Consider the following 15,186-nt stretch of genomic DNA (forward strand, 5'->3'; position numbering starts at 1 on the left):
TGGTTCGTTGTTATTACGGTACTATAGATAGACCCGTCTGTCAAGGCTCGGTTTCTCTTTCATTTTCTTGTCTGTATTGTCGTGTGTTACTTGTTGTTCTCAGTATGGGTTGTCATCCTCCCACGAGTTTTTTTTTCTTTCATTCATTGGAAAATCATTACCTGGTGTACAGCCAGTTTTACCAAGAAATGCGAAGTTGAAAGATTTCTCTCTTTTAGACATTAAAGATTACATTACTTTTTTTTTATTCCGAATTTAATATTGTAATTATCAGTACCTGAACCTTTGTAAGGCACATTGGATCCATGTTTTCACACAGGTTTAGTAGTTTGTCCATTTTGGATATATAATATTGAACACCCTTTCAGTTGACTTGGACTTTTATCTTGCTGTTGTTCAACATGGATTCATCAACCAATAATGTTGTGTGTGTGTGTTTATATATATGTATATATATATATATATATATATATATATTATATATAATATTATATATATATATTACATATAAAATATTATATATATATCTATATATATACATATATAATATATAGTATATAATAATATATTAACATATATATATATATATATTAATATATATATATCATATATATAGATAATACTATAATATATAGTACACACACACACATTGTTATTATGGTCGTTTCTCCTTTGTATGTGTACCAACGAGCAGCGCATCTATTTTGGGTTAGGACTCATGAAGAACGCGAATCTCTCTCTCTCTCTCTCTCTCTCTCTCTCTCTCTCTCTCTCTCTCGCTGGTTCCTAACACATGCCTAAATCGGCAGTGAAAAGTTCACGGCTGACTTAAAATGTCATTCCTACACATGATAGGGGCCTGGAAAGGATGAAATGTTCTTATCCACGATCACGGCTTCTAACGGCGAAATTCCCTTGGTAGACATTTAACAAAGATTCTCTCTCTCTCTCTCTCTCTCTCTCTCTCTCTCTCTCTCTCTCTCTCTCTCTCTCTCTCTCTCTCTCATTTTTATGTATTGGTGAATGATTTTACACTTGAGATTTGTCTTATATATGACAATGATTTATAGAAATACCAGTTTTCTATTCCGGGTTTTTACCCCGTAATAAACCTAATATTCATGATCTCTTAGAAAGCATCTGGAGCAGATGCTTCGAAATGATTGCTAGTCAGATGTTTATGGCAAATTATACTTAAGCAGTGACAATATTCCATGAATGCAGGAAGAAAATTGAAAGCAATCATACATACCGTAGTTTGAAAGCATGAATCACTCCAGAGTGGGTTTGGTTATAGTCTGGAATGATGGCCTGGAGTGTTTTTACTGCAAGAGGGCAATGGGGATAAAGCTGAAGCCCCCAGGCGGAAATGCCTTGTTGACTCCGTTTTCTTCATATCGAGAGAGATCAAAGAAGTTGATTACGGCTAACCGCGTCCGGCTGAAGGCGCAATAAGAGGAGCAATTGCACTGATGAGGTAACGTGGAGCGTTGCGACATCGTCTGCAATGCATCAAAGCGACTGAACTCTGCCACGAGGGATGCAAAAGTGCATTTCACTTTTGATCTCCCCGACTCTTACCACTTCCACTTCCCCCCTCCTCTCTCCCCCTCCCCCCTTTTCCGCTGCTCGCAGTTGCTGCTGCTGCTGCAGAGTTAATGGACAGTTATTTGAAATGAGGTAGAAATTTGTTAGAATTACGACCCGCACTCTTCTCTGTAAGGCTTTGCATCTCTGGATTCATCTTTGGTGAATACTTTTCTAATAGAGCTTTTCCTCTCTGTCTCTTCAGGTATGGTGGCTCAGGGGGTAGACCGTGTTGGTGCTGGTGGGTTAACAGGTAAGAAGGTTGCTTGCTTTTAGATATTATTTTCTCTCTCTCTCTCTCTCTCTCTCTCTCTCTCTCTCTCTCTCTCTCTCTCTCTCTCTCTCTCTCTCTCTCTCATATTTTGTTCTTTGTTACTTTTATTGCATTTCACTTTTTCTTCCTTATTTGATCTGGTCTATCTCGCAATCGTCATCCCTTGGTTCTGTTTCTTATTTTTTTATTAATTGTCTTTTCTCTCTTTTTTTCTAAACCTTTCCCTTATTTTTCACCATTCCATTTTCTTTTTCTTTTCACTCTTAGTTAATACTTTTTCTTTCCTTTATTCCTTGCTATTTCTCTCCCTTCTTTCATCTTTTATGTGGATCTTTTACGACCCTTTCGTCATTTCTCAGTCCTAACCTTTTATACTCCTATTCCTTTTTTTTTTTTCTTTTTTGTCAAATGCTTCCTGTTGTTCCCTTCCCTCTGTGTTTTATTTAATTTTATTTTTTTTTTTTTTTGTCGCTTCAACTTGTTGAATGTTTTCTTTTAGTATAAACTTAAATATTGAATTAAATGTTTTGATGTAGAATAAGTATATTAGTAATAGTTTTCCATCTGTTTGAAGTTTCAAGGCTAAATTTTTAACAATTCTGTATATTTATATACTTTCTACCTTGTTATATAAACTTTTAAATGCTTTTTTTCCCTCTTGCAATTAAGCTTAGGCTTATCCATCTTAAATTTAGAGTGTTTTAGTTGCATGTTTTTTATATTGCTTGCTTCTTTAGTAATTAGATATGTAACATAAAGTTTTAGTTGTATTATGGAAAAAGAAGTTATTGCTTGTGCTGATTTCTGATGATTTTTCTTGTTTATTTGCGTCCTTTGTGTGAAGAGTTCGATCTATGCAGATATGTTTTATGCTGGAGAGGTAACCAAAATAGATAGTTAAACCCTACTTCAGTCTAACAAATATAGATGTTTGCAAAATTTGCAAAGGAATTTTTATAAAAAAAAAATAAATGGACACAAAGTTTTATCGATTTACATTGGAAATATATTTTACATACAAGATTTTATCGTTTTTCATTGCATGATATGATGTACATCATACGATTTCCTTTACCAATAACCAATAACCTCAAACAGTTTCCACCTTTCGTATAATCATGAAGTTAACATCCAGCAGTTGTAATTCGTATGACCTTCATAGGCGTTTCTCCGTTTTGTGGTTAATAGCAGTTACTTGAATGCCATCTGCTTATGTCTTCAAGCAAACAAATAGCTTCCGTTCGGTGTTATTTTTATCGTGAGCTTTTCGGTGGCCCGTGTTTTTACCTCAAGAATATGTCCTCAAACAAACAAATAGTTCCCGTTCGGTGTTATTTTTATTGTTAGCTTTTCGTCGGTTAGTATTTTTACCTCAAGAAATTCTCCATTTTCTTTTTCTTTTTTGTACCTACTATTAAAGCAAACTTAACGAAGTAATCGAGCTTACCTTGTCGATGTATCCATGAAAGTTGCTAGAAAACGTAACTCTCAGTTTCTATTTTTGGCCTTGGTAGTAGTTTTGTAATATTTAATAATGACAAACAAAATAATGATGATGGTGATAATTATGAATGGAAACTCATTTAATTGTTTCAGAATTGTTGTATAACATCAACAATGATGATGATAATGTTAAAAGGCAGAATGTTTTTCATTTAAGGATCGTCAAATATTACAAGTTACAATAATGATGCTGATCGTGAAAGCACTTCATGTATAATGTTTACCTACGTTTGAAAATGTGAAATGATGATGATGATGATGAAAATCGTGTATCCAGCTGAATGTTTCAATTCCCAAATTCCTCTTGATAAACAGCAGATCGAAGATTCCCTTGAGAAGGTGATTCTTTATATCCTTAACCTACTTCTATAATGATGCAATTAACTTCCATTAAGACATACTGCATGTCGTAATGTTTAAATCGATGCTGATAATCACTAGATAGATTATTGCCCTTGTGGTAAGTAGTAGCAACATTTACGTTTTTAATGATAACTCAAATGCATTTGAACTTGAATTTTGTGGTTCTTTGTTCGTATTTATTTTCCCTCATTAGTCTGAAGCGTCTTTATAACTACGCATTGCCCTTGCTTTCGTTTTTTTTTTCTAAATTATCTCATTTTCACTTTCAACCTATTTATCTCCTGCTTGTGCTTTGATGATGATAGTCATATTCATTACTTTATAAGTGGAAATTTTTAATATTTTTGTAAGTCATGCTACAGTAATTGCAGACTTGTCGAGCTGTGTTTTATTTCATTTAAGCTTTTATTTCATTTAAGCTGGTTTAGAATTCCGCGCGCTCTCGCTGTTTCCCTGTTGCCCGCCGTTCCTTATGTTAGTTTTTTATTTATTTATTTATTTATATTTTGTGGTGGGGGAGGGAGGGGTGTTAAAAATATATCGTTCCCCAACAATCGCGATAAATAACTCAGAGTGAACGAGTGAGTAAGAAAAGTCTACGGACTTTGCACACATGCATATAATCCTTGGATTACCATCTTCACCCTGTTGAAATCTCTGAGCCTTCTTTTTAGTATTATGTTGTAATATTGTAAGCCGAAAGCACTTGTGTGTGTGTGTGTGTGTGTGTGTGTGGTGTGTGTGTGTGTGTATGCAGTGTATAAAAATATCCAAAATTAACAATGGGTTTCTCAGATTTATTTTACAAGGGAAGAAAGAATTTGGTAATGCTTATATGATCAGAATTATTCAAATCTTAATATCCTGTAATGGTCCGACATGCTTCAGTGTAGTACTATAATAGTTTAGGTCAAAATTTCAGTATATCGTGAGAGAAAAGTGAGAAACCATGGCGGCGGTGTGTGATATATCAGACAATTAAAGAAAATCAAAACGTGCGTATTATTATTAATTTTTTACTGCTTAATTTCGTTTGCCGAAAGAGAATGCTTGTTCATCGGCGATGGTCTGGGTAGGGATACGATTAACACGAAACGTCGGTAATGATTCTCTATGCTAATTACACCTTATGCTTCGTTTACATTTGACGAATCTTCCAGTTTATTTGTTTCTCTCTCTCTCTCTCTCTCTCTCTCTCTCTCTCTCTCTCTCTCTCTCTCTCTCTCTCTCTCTCTCTAGACGGAAATACACTTGAAGTAAAAGATGGTGTGAGAACAGTATGATGGTTTTTCTTGTTTTTCTTTGAGTGTTGTTTGTCAATGTTTAGTAACGTTAAATACGAGGAAGTGTTTGATTTGGTAGTATGTTGTTAGTTGTCTGTACTAGTTTTATGCCACAAAACTTTTTAGATTTTCGTTGTCTGTTGATTATTCATTATTCCTAAACTACATTTTGTCATCATATTGTGGATGGGTCTGGACGCTGATGTATTTTGGTGTCTGCAATCTCTAAGAAGGCAAGTATCAGTTCTGAGATTTTGGACTTATATGAGAAAGACATCTTACTACTACTTTTCTGTCTTTTAGCCATTAACCGAGAATCATGTTAGAAGAACTGTGGCTCTCAATTTCACATTCCCTCACAGGAGCTCTTACCACGTCCTATCTTTCGCCATCAAGTCCAGAGTTCCATATGTGGCTTGTGTCCTTTTGCTCACTCTCACCTTATCGATATTCTTCTGTCTTTCCTGGGTTCTCTTACTTCACTGTTCTTTTGGGATAGAATGAGTTCGTCAGAACTTTAAAGTCATTAGTTAACTCTTTAAGTTAGTGGTATATGATTTATGGAGCTTTATAGAAGGATATGTTTAGACTTTTGTCTGGTTATTTATTAAGTAGAGTTTTAGTTTTTGACACGCCGTGAATGAGACTACTGAAGAAATGTGTGAAGCTACTAAAACTGTTTTCTCTCTCTCTCTCTCTCTCTCTCTCTCTCTCTCTCTCTCTCTCTCTCTCTCTCTCTCTCTCGAGCTATATGTTGTTAGAGGAAAGTTCTTGTGCTAATTGTGTGTGTGTGTGTGTGTGTGTGTGTGTATATATATATATATATATATATATATATATATATATATATATATATATATACATATATAACGTTTATGTTAATATGCCGTTATATGCTCGCTTGCTTTCTTATTAAACGTCCGGGCACCCGTTAATATTTCAGAAACAGTTATATGCTTCCCATCCTTTTTGTATCAGCGTCGAAATATTCAAGATAGGAGGAAATGATACCCTGTTAGAGGTCTGAACGTCAGTTATTTTGCCATTTTTCGTTCAGTAAATTTTCAGACGTAACGGGTGGTGATGACGGCTTGAGTCAGAAAGATGGAGGATTTTATTCTTTGGGTCAGATTGGTGGGAGATTTCACTTTGAAAATCTGGTGGAAACTGCTGTTGTGGTCATGGACAGAGAGAGAGAGAGAGAGAGAGAGAGAGAGAGAGAGAGAGAGAGAGAGAGAGAGAGAGAAGAGAGAGAGTGGTGGTTTGGGGGAAACAGGTTCGCTTTTTTTTTTTTTTTATTTATGGCATCACATCAGTGATTAACGAAGCCGAGAGAGAAGAACAGACAAATAGTGTCCAATTTTATTTCAAAGCTAATTTGACGTCATGACACCAATGGACTGAGGAGTGAGAGATGCGTATTTCTGGTGATAGAAGTTCACTCTCGACGTGGTTCGGAAGTCACATAAAGCCGTTGGTCCCGTTGCTGAATAACCACTGGCTCCATGCAACGTAAAAACACCATACAAACAAACAAACAAACAAACACCAATGGACAACGAAGCTGAGAGGAAAATAGTTTGCATTTTTACACTGCTTTGAGAGTGAGTTAGCGCTGCATCTTCACTAGTTGACGATGCCAGGACAAGGGAAGAGATTTAAATTCCCCTTGGCTCTCTCATTTATAATTTCACTTTGATCGTTGGTATCATCGAGTGATGGATATGAAGTGGAATAATACCTTTACATTCCTTACAATGATGAAACCATTCTCCTTCTAGGGATATCCTTCTTTAGAACCATATCAGAAGTTTTGGCTGTCGTTTTGGCGGGAACAAAATTCTTGAATTTTAAATTAATTTCATTGAACATGAAGTGAAGAGTTTCATTATTCAAGGTGAATTTGAAGAAACCGAAGCAACATCTTACAATTTGGCTTCTTGTTGAATTTTGATTGAAAAGTTATTATGGAGATATAAACCAAGTTGAGTTTTTGGGTTGCATATCGTACTATGTCTAGTAGGCAACCAAGAGAGTTAACGGCGCACTTTCATCACTGGAATAATTGTGAGCGTTAATTCAGTGCCTTCAACGCAGGTTCTTCAACTTTTCTTATTGTTGCGGGAATCGTCCATAATGACAGATATCCATATAATTGAAGGGTGGGCTTTTTCCCCCAAGGACTTTCTGCGAATTGATCGCATTAATGGATGTGCTTAGAGGTGAAATTTGGCTGCGGCGGATTCGCGGTTGTTAACGCCTGATTGCCTTTGAAGGTTGATGATTAGGAAAAGAATTGTCTCATTAACCCTTAGAGAGAGAGAGAGAGAGAGAGAGAGAGAGAGAGAGAGAGAGAGAGAGAGATGTCTATTGTCGATTCTTTAATGTGTATAGTTTGTGGTAAAATTAGAAGGAATTGGTTTTTAGGTTTTAGTTGCTCTGAATTCACCCAGTAACAGATATAAAAATGTTGACATTATCTATTCGTGTTGGAATAATCATTGCACTGTCAATGCCCGTAAGATTCGTATATGTTAAATTCAGTTATTTATAATGTCTCATTTGCACACTGCTCTGATTTGTCGTCTGACCTTTGATGTTCTCTGTTTGGAGGGTGGGTGGGGCGATCACCGAAGGCTGGGTAGGTGTCGGGTGGGGCCACAAGAGGAGGCAAGTTTCAGCGTTGAGTAGGCATCCTTTGGTATTTATTGTAGACTTAAGTTGATCACCTTGGCCAAGCCACGTTCTCCCTGACGAGGAACGGGCGCTTGTTCGCTCCAAATGCCGTTTTAGTTCCCCTGTTTTATGGATCACTTTGTTCAGTTTAACTGTAGGCTCCCGATGCGTGCCCTTGGTTACACAAGTCAAGAGGAATAGTTCATTTTAAATGCAGTATGCAGTAAGTCTTACGTCCTTGTGTGTTGAGAATACGTTAGCTGATACTACTGTTAGTCTTTCACTCTTATGCCATATATAATATATATAATATATATATATATATATATATATATATATATATATAGTATATCTATATATATATATATATAATATATATATGTGTGTTGTGTGTGTGTGTGTATATATATATATATATATATATATATATATATATATATATATATATATATATATAATGTGTGTTAAAAAGCGTGCAAACCATCGTGGAAGGATTAGGTAAATGTATGAGGAAATGGTTCTGAACTCAATACAGGGTACACAACCCATAACACCCAGCCCCCCCTCAAACCTCGTAACCTTTAAGTCGGCGACAAATGTGATATTTCCCACATTTCGATGTCATTGTTTGAAGGTTTATTCCCTAAACCCAAGATATTTTAGCTTAGGTGCACACATACACACCAAGATGTACACGAAGAAATTTAAATGTTCAATATATATATATATATATATATATATGTATAACAGAATCACGAAAGTTAGGAACGTGATAAATCCATAAATAAAGATAAATGCCACGAAGGAAAAATAAACGAAGGAGTCTGCGAGATCTTTCGGCTGACAAGCCCTTTATGAAGCAGCTACTGACAAAAATACAAGGAAAGACAATACAAGAAGGTTCGTATAAACTGACAGATAGGGATTATAAAAGGATTAGTGCCTAGAATCCGACACACCTGGAAGATAAGAAACCTTCCCAAACAAGCATAAACAAAGGGTGCAATTAAAGGTTTAAGACAATCATCTTAGATACAATCTCCAGACAATTAAAGGATTATAGGTGACAGCTATACGGAACCTGGTAGACCAAAACCATATTCACAAAAAATGACAGACATACCATTACAATAAAAATTTTTTTAATAACTCTAAGGCAACTGATTTTTTATTAAGTCAGTAATTATATATTTGAGGTCATTCTTAAACATGTTACAGATACAAGGGTCTAAATGAAAAAGGCCACGACTAACATTGAAATTACAATGAAAAGTAAGTTGTATTAAAGCAGATTCTAAAAGATTTCGTGATAAGACATCTCTTGACCGTGCAATTACTGAACTGTCAATCCAATTAATTCGGTGGTTGTTTTCACTTAAATGAATAAATAATGCATTAGATTTTTGCCCAGTTTTTACAGAGTATTTATGCTGGCTTAGCCTTACTTCTAAGCCCTTGCTCGACTGTCCGAGGTAGAATGAGGGACAATCCATACATGGAATTTTATATATTATGTTGTTGCTTTCTCTGGGGCCATTTTTTTAGTGCCATGATGTTGAAACAGCACATAGCAGCCGCCAAGCAAGAAGAGAAAGAAAAATTCAAGGAAACTGGAAAGAACAAGGATCTCTTTCAAATCATTCTATCCCCGCTGATTGGAAGGACTCGCTGCGACGGGAAATTTACGAAAAACTACGTAGGACTACAGATGCCCTGAAAAGGAAACTCGACAGAAAACTAAAAATCTTATTGATAGCAGTGATTGGACTAATTGTGCACGTCAAGATTGTGTTGTTAAACTTATCTAGTAAACAAATAAGTGAAAATGTTGTGAGTGCGCTTGGATATGGTTTATCTTTCTTTGCAACAAGTAGACCTTCGGCTCTAATGATTGGGTCATCCCTAAGTAAATTTGAAAAATATTGTGATCTTCCTCAAAATCATGTCCGACATGATTAAAGGTATTGTTTACGGAGCTGCCAATGTTAAGCATGAAAGTAACTTCCCTGCTCGCTATAAGAAAAGTTTGACCGATCTTAAAAAAGGACAATACTATCCACATCACAAAAGCTGATAAGTCAAATAGTATAGTAAATTTTAGATAAAGCTGACTACTATCACGTATGCAGGCCCTACTGGATGATGATGTGACTTATAAAAAACTAACAAAAAATCCCTTCTTGATCAAGTCATAAAAAACTTCAATAGCATAGTGAAAAGTATCCTTAAAGATAAAACAGAACTACTAGGCAAATTGTCAGTCAATTCTCCTTCGCTACCTTACTTATATGGATTAGTCAAAACGCACAAAGAAAATAACCCTATGCGGCCTATTATCAGTACTGTTGGTTCAATTTCATATAAACTCTCGAAATATATCACTAAGATCTTGTCCCCGTTACTTGGAACCATCTCCGATTCTCATATATATAATTCTCTAGATTTAGTTGATAAATTATACAAAATTGCTCTTTGCCCTACTGATAGATTCGTTAGTTTTGACGTATGTTCTCTTTTTACTAAAGTCCCTATAGACTCTATTTTAGAATATCTTAGCAATGACCTAACTCAGCATGAATTACCTCTACCTATAAGTCACAGTTATTTCACTCACGAGTTTGTTGCATTTGTGATTGTAAGTTTATATTCAATGGTGAATTTTATCAACAAATTTTTGGCATGGCAATGGGAAATCCTTTATCACCATTGCTCTCAAACCTGTATATGGAATTCTTCGAAAACGCTACTTACCTAATATCATTCATATTCCTGTAAAGTGGTATCGTTACGTTGATGATTGTTTAGCTGTTCTTCCTGTCGGTATTGATGTAAATGATTTACTCTCTAACTTAAATAACCAGTACCATCGATTAAGTTTACTCTAGAATTAGAAAAAGACAATTGCCTCCCTTTCTTAGACGTTTTGATACATAGAGAACCATTTCAATGTAAATTCAGTATTTATAGGAAACCGACTAACAACTTAAACTTAGTTCATTTCTTCTCAGGCCACCATCTTAATATAAAAATATCAATTTTTCCTCTATGTTTTTACGAGCATTACGAATTGTCAGTCCACAATATTTGGATCAAGAAATTGAATACATAAGAAAAATAGGGAAAGATTTATGCTATCCTTCACATATATTAGACATTTGTTATAATAAAGCCCACAAAAAGTTTTATACTGAAAACAACACACAGAAAGAAAATTCTAAGAACATTCTCAGTTTGCCTTATTTTAACGATTTGAAACCATTAAACCATTGTTAAAAGCTTTTAATGTCAACCTTGTTTCTTCCTATAATAACACACTAAAAAGAATGTTAATAAAAAATGGCCCCAGAGAAAAGCAAACAACATAATATATAAAATTCCATGTATGGATTGTCCCTCATTCTACCTCGGACAGTCGAGCAAGGGCTTAGAAGTAAGGCTAAGCGAGCATAAATACTTGTAAAAACTGGGCAAAAATCTAATGCATTATTTATTCATTTAAGTGAAAACAACCACCGAATTAATTGGATTGACAGTTCAGTAATTGCACGGTCAAGAGATGTCTTATCACGAAATCTTTTAGAATCTGCTTTAATACAACTTACTTTTCATTGTAATTTCAATGTTAGTCGTGGCCTCCTTTTCATTTAGACCCTTGTATCTGTAACATGTTTAAGAATGACCTCAAATATATAATTACTGACTTAATAAAAATCAGTTGCCTTAGAGTTATTAAAAAATTTTTTATTGTAATGTATGTCTGTCATTTTTTTGTGAATATGGTTTTTGTCTACCAGGTTCCGTATAGCTGTCACCTATAATCCTTTAATTGTCTGGAGATTGTATCTAAGATGATTGTCTTAAACCTTTAATTGCACCCTTTGTTTATGCTTGTTTGGGAAGGTTTCTCTACTTCCAGGTGTGTCGGATTCTAGGCACTAATCCTTTTCCTAATCCCTATCTGTCAGTTATACGAACCTTCTTGTATTGTCTTTCCTCGTATTTTTGTCAGTAGCTGCTTCAGTAAAGGGCTTGTCAGCCGAAAGATCTCGCAGACTCCTTCGTTTATTTTTCCTTCGTGGCATTTATCTTTATTTATATATATATATATATATATATATATATATATATATATATATATATATAATATATATATATATGAGTAATAATGAGAGCATTGCATAGTTGAGATTGTTTTGCTCTCTCTCCCCATACGGGGGGGTAGTGCCGTCACTGCACTTCCCGTGGTGCACTGTAGGCATTACCTAAGGTTCTTTCCAGCATTCCTTCGGCCCCAAACTGCAACCCCTTTCATTCCTTTTTCTGTACCACCGTTCATATTCTCTTTCTTTCATCTGACTTTCCACCTTCTCCTAACACTTGATTCATAGTGAAACTGCGAGGTTTTCTACTGTCAGTTTCCGTTTCAGTGCTAAATGACCTCATAGGTCCCACTGCTTGGCCTTTGGCCTAAATTCTCTCTCTCTCTCTCTCTCTCTCTCTCTCTCTCTCTCTCTCTCTCTCTCTCTCTCTCTCTCTCTCTCTTCTGTTTCGTCAGTTGCGTGAACTCCGTCCCATCGTCATCCACAGAGTACGAAAAAAAGTGTCTCAGGTGTGTCCTGTCGCTTTCAAGATCGTGTGTTTCTTTATGGTTTCAAACGCGTGAGGACCCGTCACTGACGATTATCTCAGGTGACACATAAAGATGACAGATGTTGGAGGTCTCCGTGACTAGACGATCTCTCTCTCTCTCTCTCTCTCTCTCTCTCTCTCTCTCTCTCTCTCTCTCTCTCTCTCGTTTTCTAGCAGTTTTTGTACAAATTTTCGTTTTCGTACTTCCGAAATAATAGCGAAGAATTGAGTTTTTTCACCCAACTCTTAGTATTACTGATATATATATATATATATATATATATATATATATATATATATATATATATATATATATATATAGATGAGAGATAGAGAGAGAGAGAGAGAGAGAGAGAGAGAGAGAGAGAGAGAGAGAGAGAGAGAACGCAGCAGTTTCACCGAAAAGACTGGTGATTCATTCACTTAACGACTGTTCTACAATCGATAGTAGAACAATGAACGACTGTTCTACAGTCGATAGTAGAACGTGATTGGGGGTGCGTGAACGCTTGTGGAGTGTGTGGATAATGGTACTTCATCAGTTATAGGTGATGTACAAACGCTAGTGGCAAATGTGTAGGTAACTCAGTGTGGTGTGGTGCTCTTAAACTGTGGAAGTGAAAGGATATCTTGGAACAAGACCGGTTTATCCCCCCCACCCTCTCTCTCTCTCTCTCTCTCTCTCTCTCTCTCTCTCTCCGGTAAATTCATCGGTATCTTGTTTGTCTTTGTATTTAACGTGCCGTAACACTTTATGAAGTTCCAGATGGGTTGTTGATATTGCTGTACTTACTGTCGGGTTTATCACGATTTTCATCTTGAATAATGCATTTTATTCATTTATACAAGATTCTTTCATACTAAAATTATGGCAATGAAATTAATTATATATATACCGTTTTCCTATTCACGATGCGCAGTAGTAAACTAAGTCTTGTGTAACTGATGGTCTAATCTATGTTGTACTTTATTTATACAGGGTTTCTTTAATATGTAATTTACTATGCTGGGTGTGAAACATACAAAAGTTTAGTCCGGGACAAGCATCTATCTACAGATTTTGGAAGCCTAAAATAAAGATAAGACTGTAGGAAAACCTGTTGTGAAATGTATATCAAGAGTTCTCAGCATTGGTATGTAGCCAATAATACCTAAAAATACTAGAAACCAAAGGAAAACGGTGAAGATGATTAATTTTGTTACAACATTTCAAAGTGAGACGTTATCGGCTTGTTATTTATATAAATGATTGAGTAACGTGACGAGGGGTCGGAATAACTGATTGTATTTTATTTATTATTTTAGGGAAACTTGGCAAGCACAGCATGTCACTCTTTGTATATGTGGAAGAAAATAATCTTTGTCAAGTTGTTTTAACAACAGTTAATTCATATTCTAATGATTATGCATTATGGACTGGTAAGACCAAATAGAAAAGGAAATTTTGCTTCACAATGCATATTTTCTTCATATTTTTTATCATTGCTCGTCGCGAGCTTATGCAGGTGAAATTTAGACTAGAAACGTACCACTGTTGCTAAGTGTTTGTATGTAAATGAAGATATAAATGTGCACTGAGCACTTACAAAAGTGGAAGTAAGCAAATAATGGAAGAACTTTTAATTTTATTCCGGAATATGCTTTTGTTCATTTGAAACCCTAACCCTGAAGTCATTTCATCTATTTTTATAATATAGAATTTGAATGTGATAGTCATTTTCATCTGATGAGAATGAGAGAACTCCTAATCTTCTGGACGGCAACTGCTGCTTTAACTTCAAGGTAAATGACAAGCAAAAAATACAGCTTGAATTAATAACGTGTTGCAAATCATGCTGCCGTGGATGTTTTCAACCTTGACTTTACTATTATACAGTGGCCTCTGATTTAAGACATGACTGTCATGAAGTACAGTATCTTTATATATATATATATATATATAAATATCATCAGTCCTGGTAACAGCGAGAGGAGACCACAAAACTCTGAAAGGTACAGCGATTTGAAGAGTATGTTTCGCAATCGCCAGTAACCCGTTGGTCTCAGCTAGGATGTCCATGCGCATAAACATTGTGAAACTTCAGTTGTGTATCTGTTTCAGGGTTAAAATCATATCCATAACATCCACGGTATTTCACCTATCCTCCGCTGTCTTTTGTAACATTATCCAGCTGTTTGCATGGATGGGTTTCTTCTCGCGTATGTGCGTGCTTGCAAGATTCCCATTGCAAAAAGCATGGCGTTACCATCTGTCACCGGCTTTGATTGTAACACCGCTGGTGATTTCGTGCTGATTGCGTTTCAAGTGTTCGTTTCTTTTTTCTCCTACCTTACGTATCTCACCGAAGCGTGTAGCTCAATCTGGTATTTACGCAAGTGATGTTTCTGTAGTCTTGATATGGACATACAAATAAAACACCCAGATGCTTAGGTTTCCTTCTTGTTTTTTCAAGCTCGTCTTCTGCCCCTACCCCCGGGTTCCGTTTTCTAGAGGGAAAGGTATAACTTTGACTCCCTCTGCGTGGTCGACATACCGCGAATCATTTTGAAAGAACTCAACATCCGTCACAGTATAGTATAGGAATGTTTAGGCAGTTTGCTGTGTGATGTTAAAGGCAGAGTGTGGCCTAAATTATTGACTCTTAGTTTCACACTCTTCACGGAATATTCCTTTCAGATTTTTTCTATTGCGATTTAGCATTTTCTTTTATCTGACTTTTGTTATATACGAAATTACCTGGTGATTTTTTTCTTCCAAGTAATTTACTTTTGTATATTTATTATAATTCTAAATCATTCCTGGCTGTTTAGTCCAAAATTAGTATGAGACGCAAAAGTCTAATTAAAGCAGAATAATTTTCTATTTTAATA

At 35.6% G+C, this 15,186-nt stretch overlaps 1 protein-coding gene across 3 annotated transcripts in view; it reads left to right on the forward strand.

The window, feature by feature from the left end:
- Window positions 1-15,186, forward strand: part of LOC135201438 (mucin-2-like) — an 80,099-nt gene that overhangs the window by 48,072 nt on the left and 16,841 nt on the right. For 2 of the 3 annotated variants that reach the window (XM_064230366.1, XM_064230369.1), the window contains exon 2: window positions 1,793-1,840. The exons of the other annotated variant lie outside the window; for it this stretch is intronic. In XM_064230366.1, coding sequence (XP_064086436.1) covers window positions 1,793-1,840 — 48 coding nt within the window. The remainder of the gene's footprint in view (window positions 1-1,792; window positions 1,841-15,186) is intronic. 3 annotated transcript variants of the gene reach the window in all.

The sequence above is a fragment of the Macrobrachium nipponense genome, chromosome 28 (genome assembly GCF_015104395.2).
Source record: "Macrobrachium nipponense isolate FS-2020 chromosome 28, ASM1510439v2, whole genome shotgun sequence".
Lineage (NCBI taxonomy): Eukaryota > Metazoa > Arthropoda > Malacostraca > Decapoda > Palaemonidae > Macrobrachium > Macrobrachium nipponense.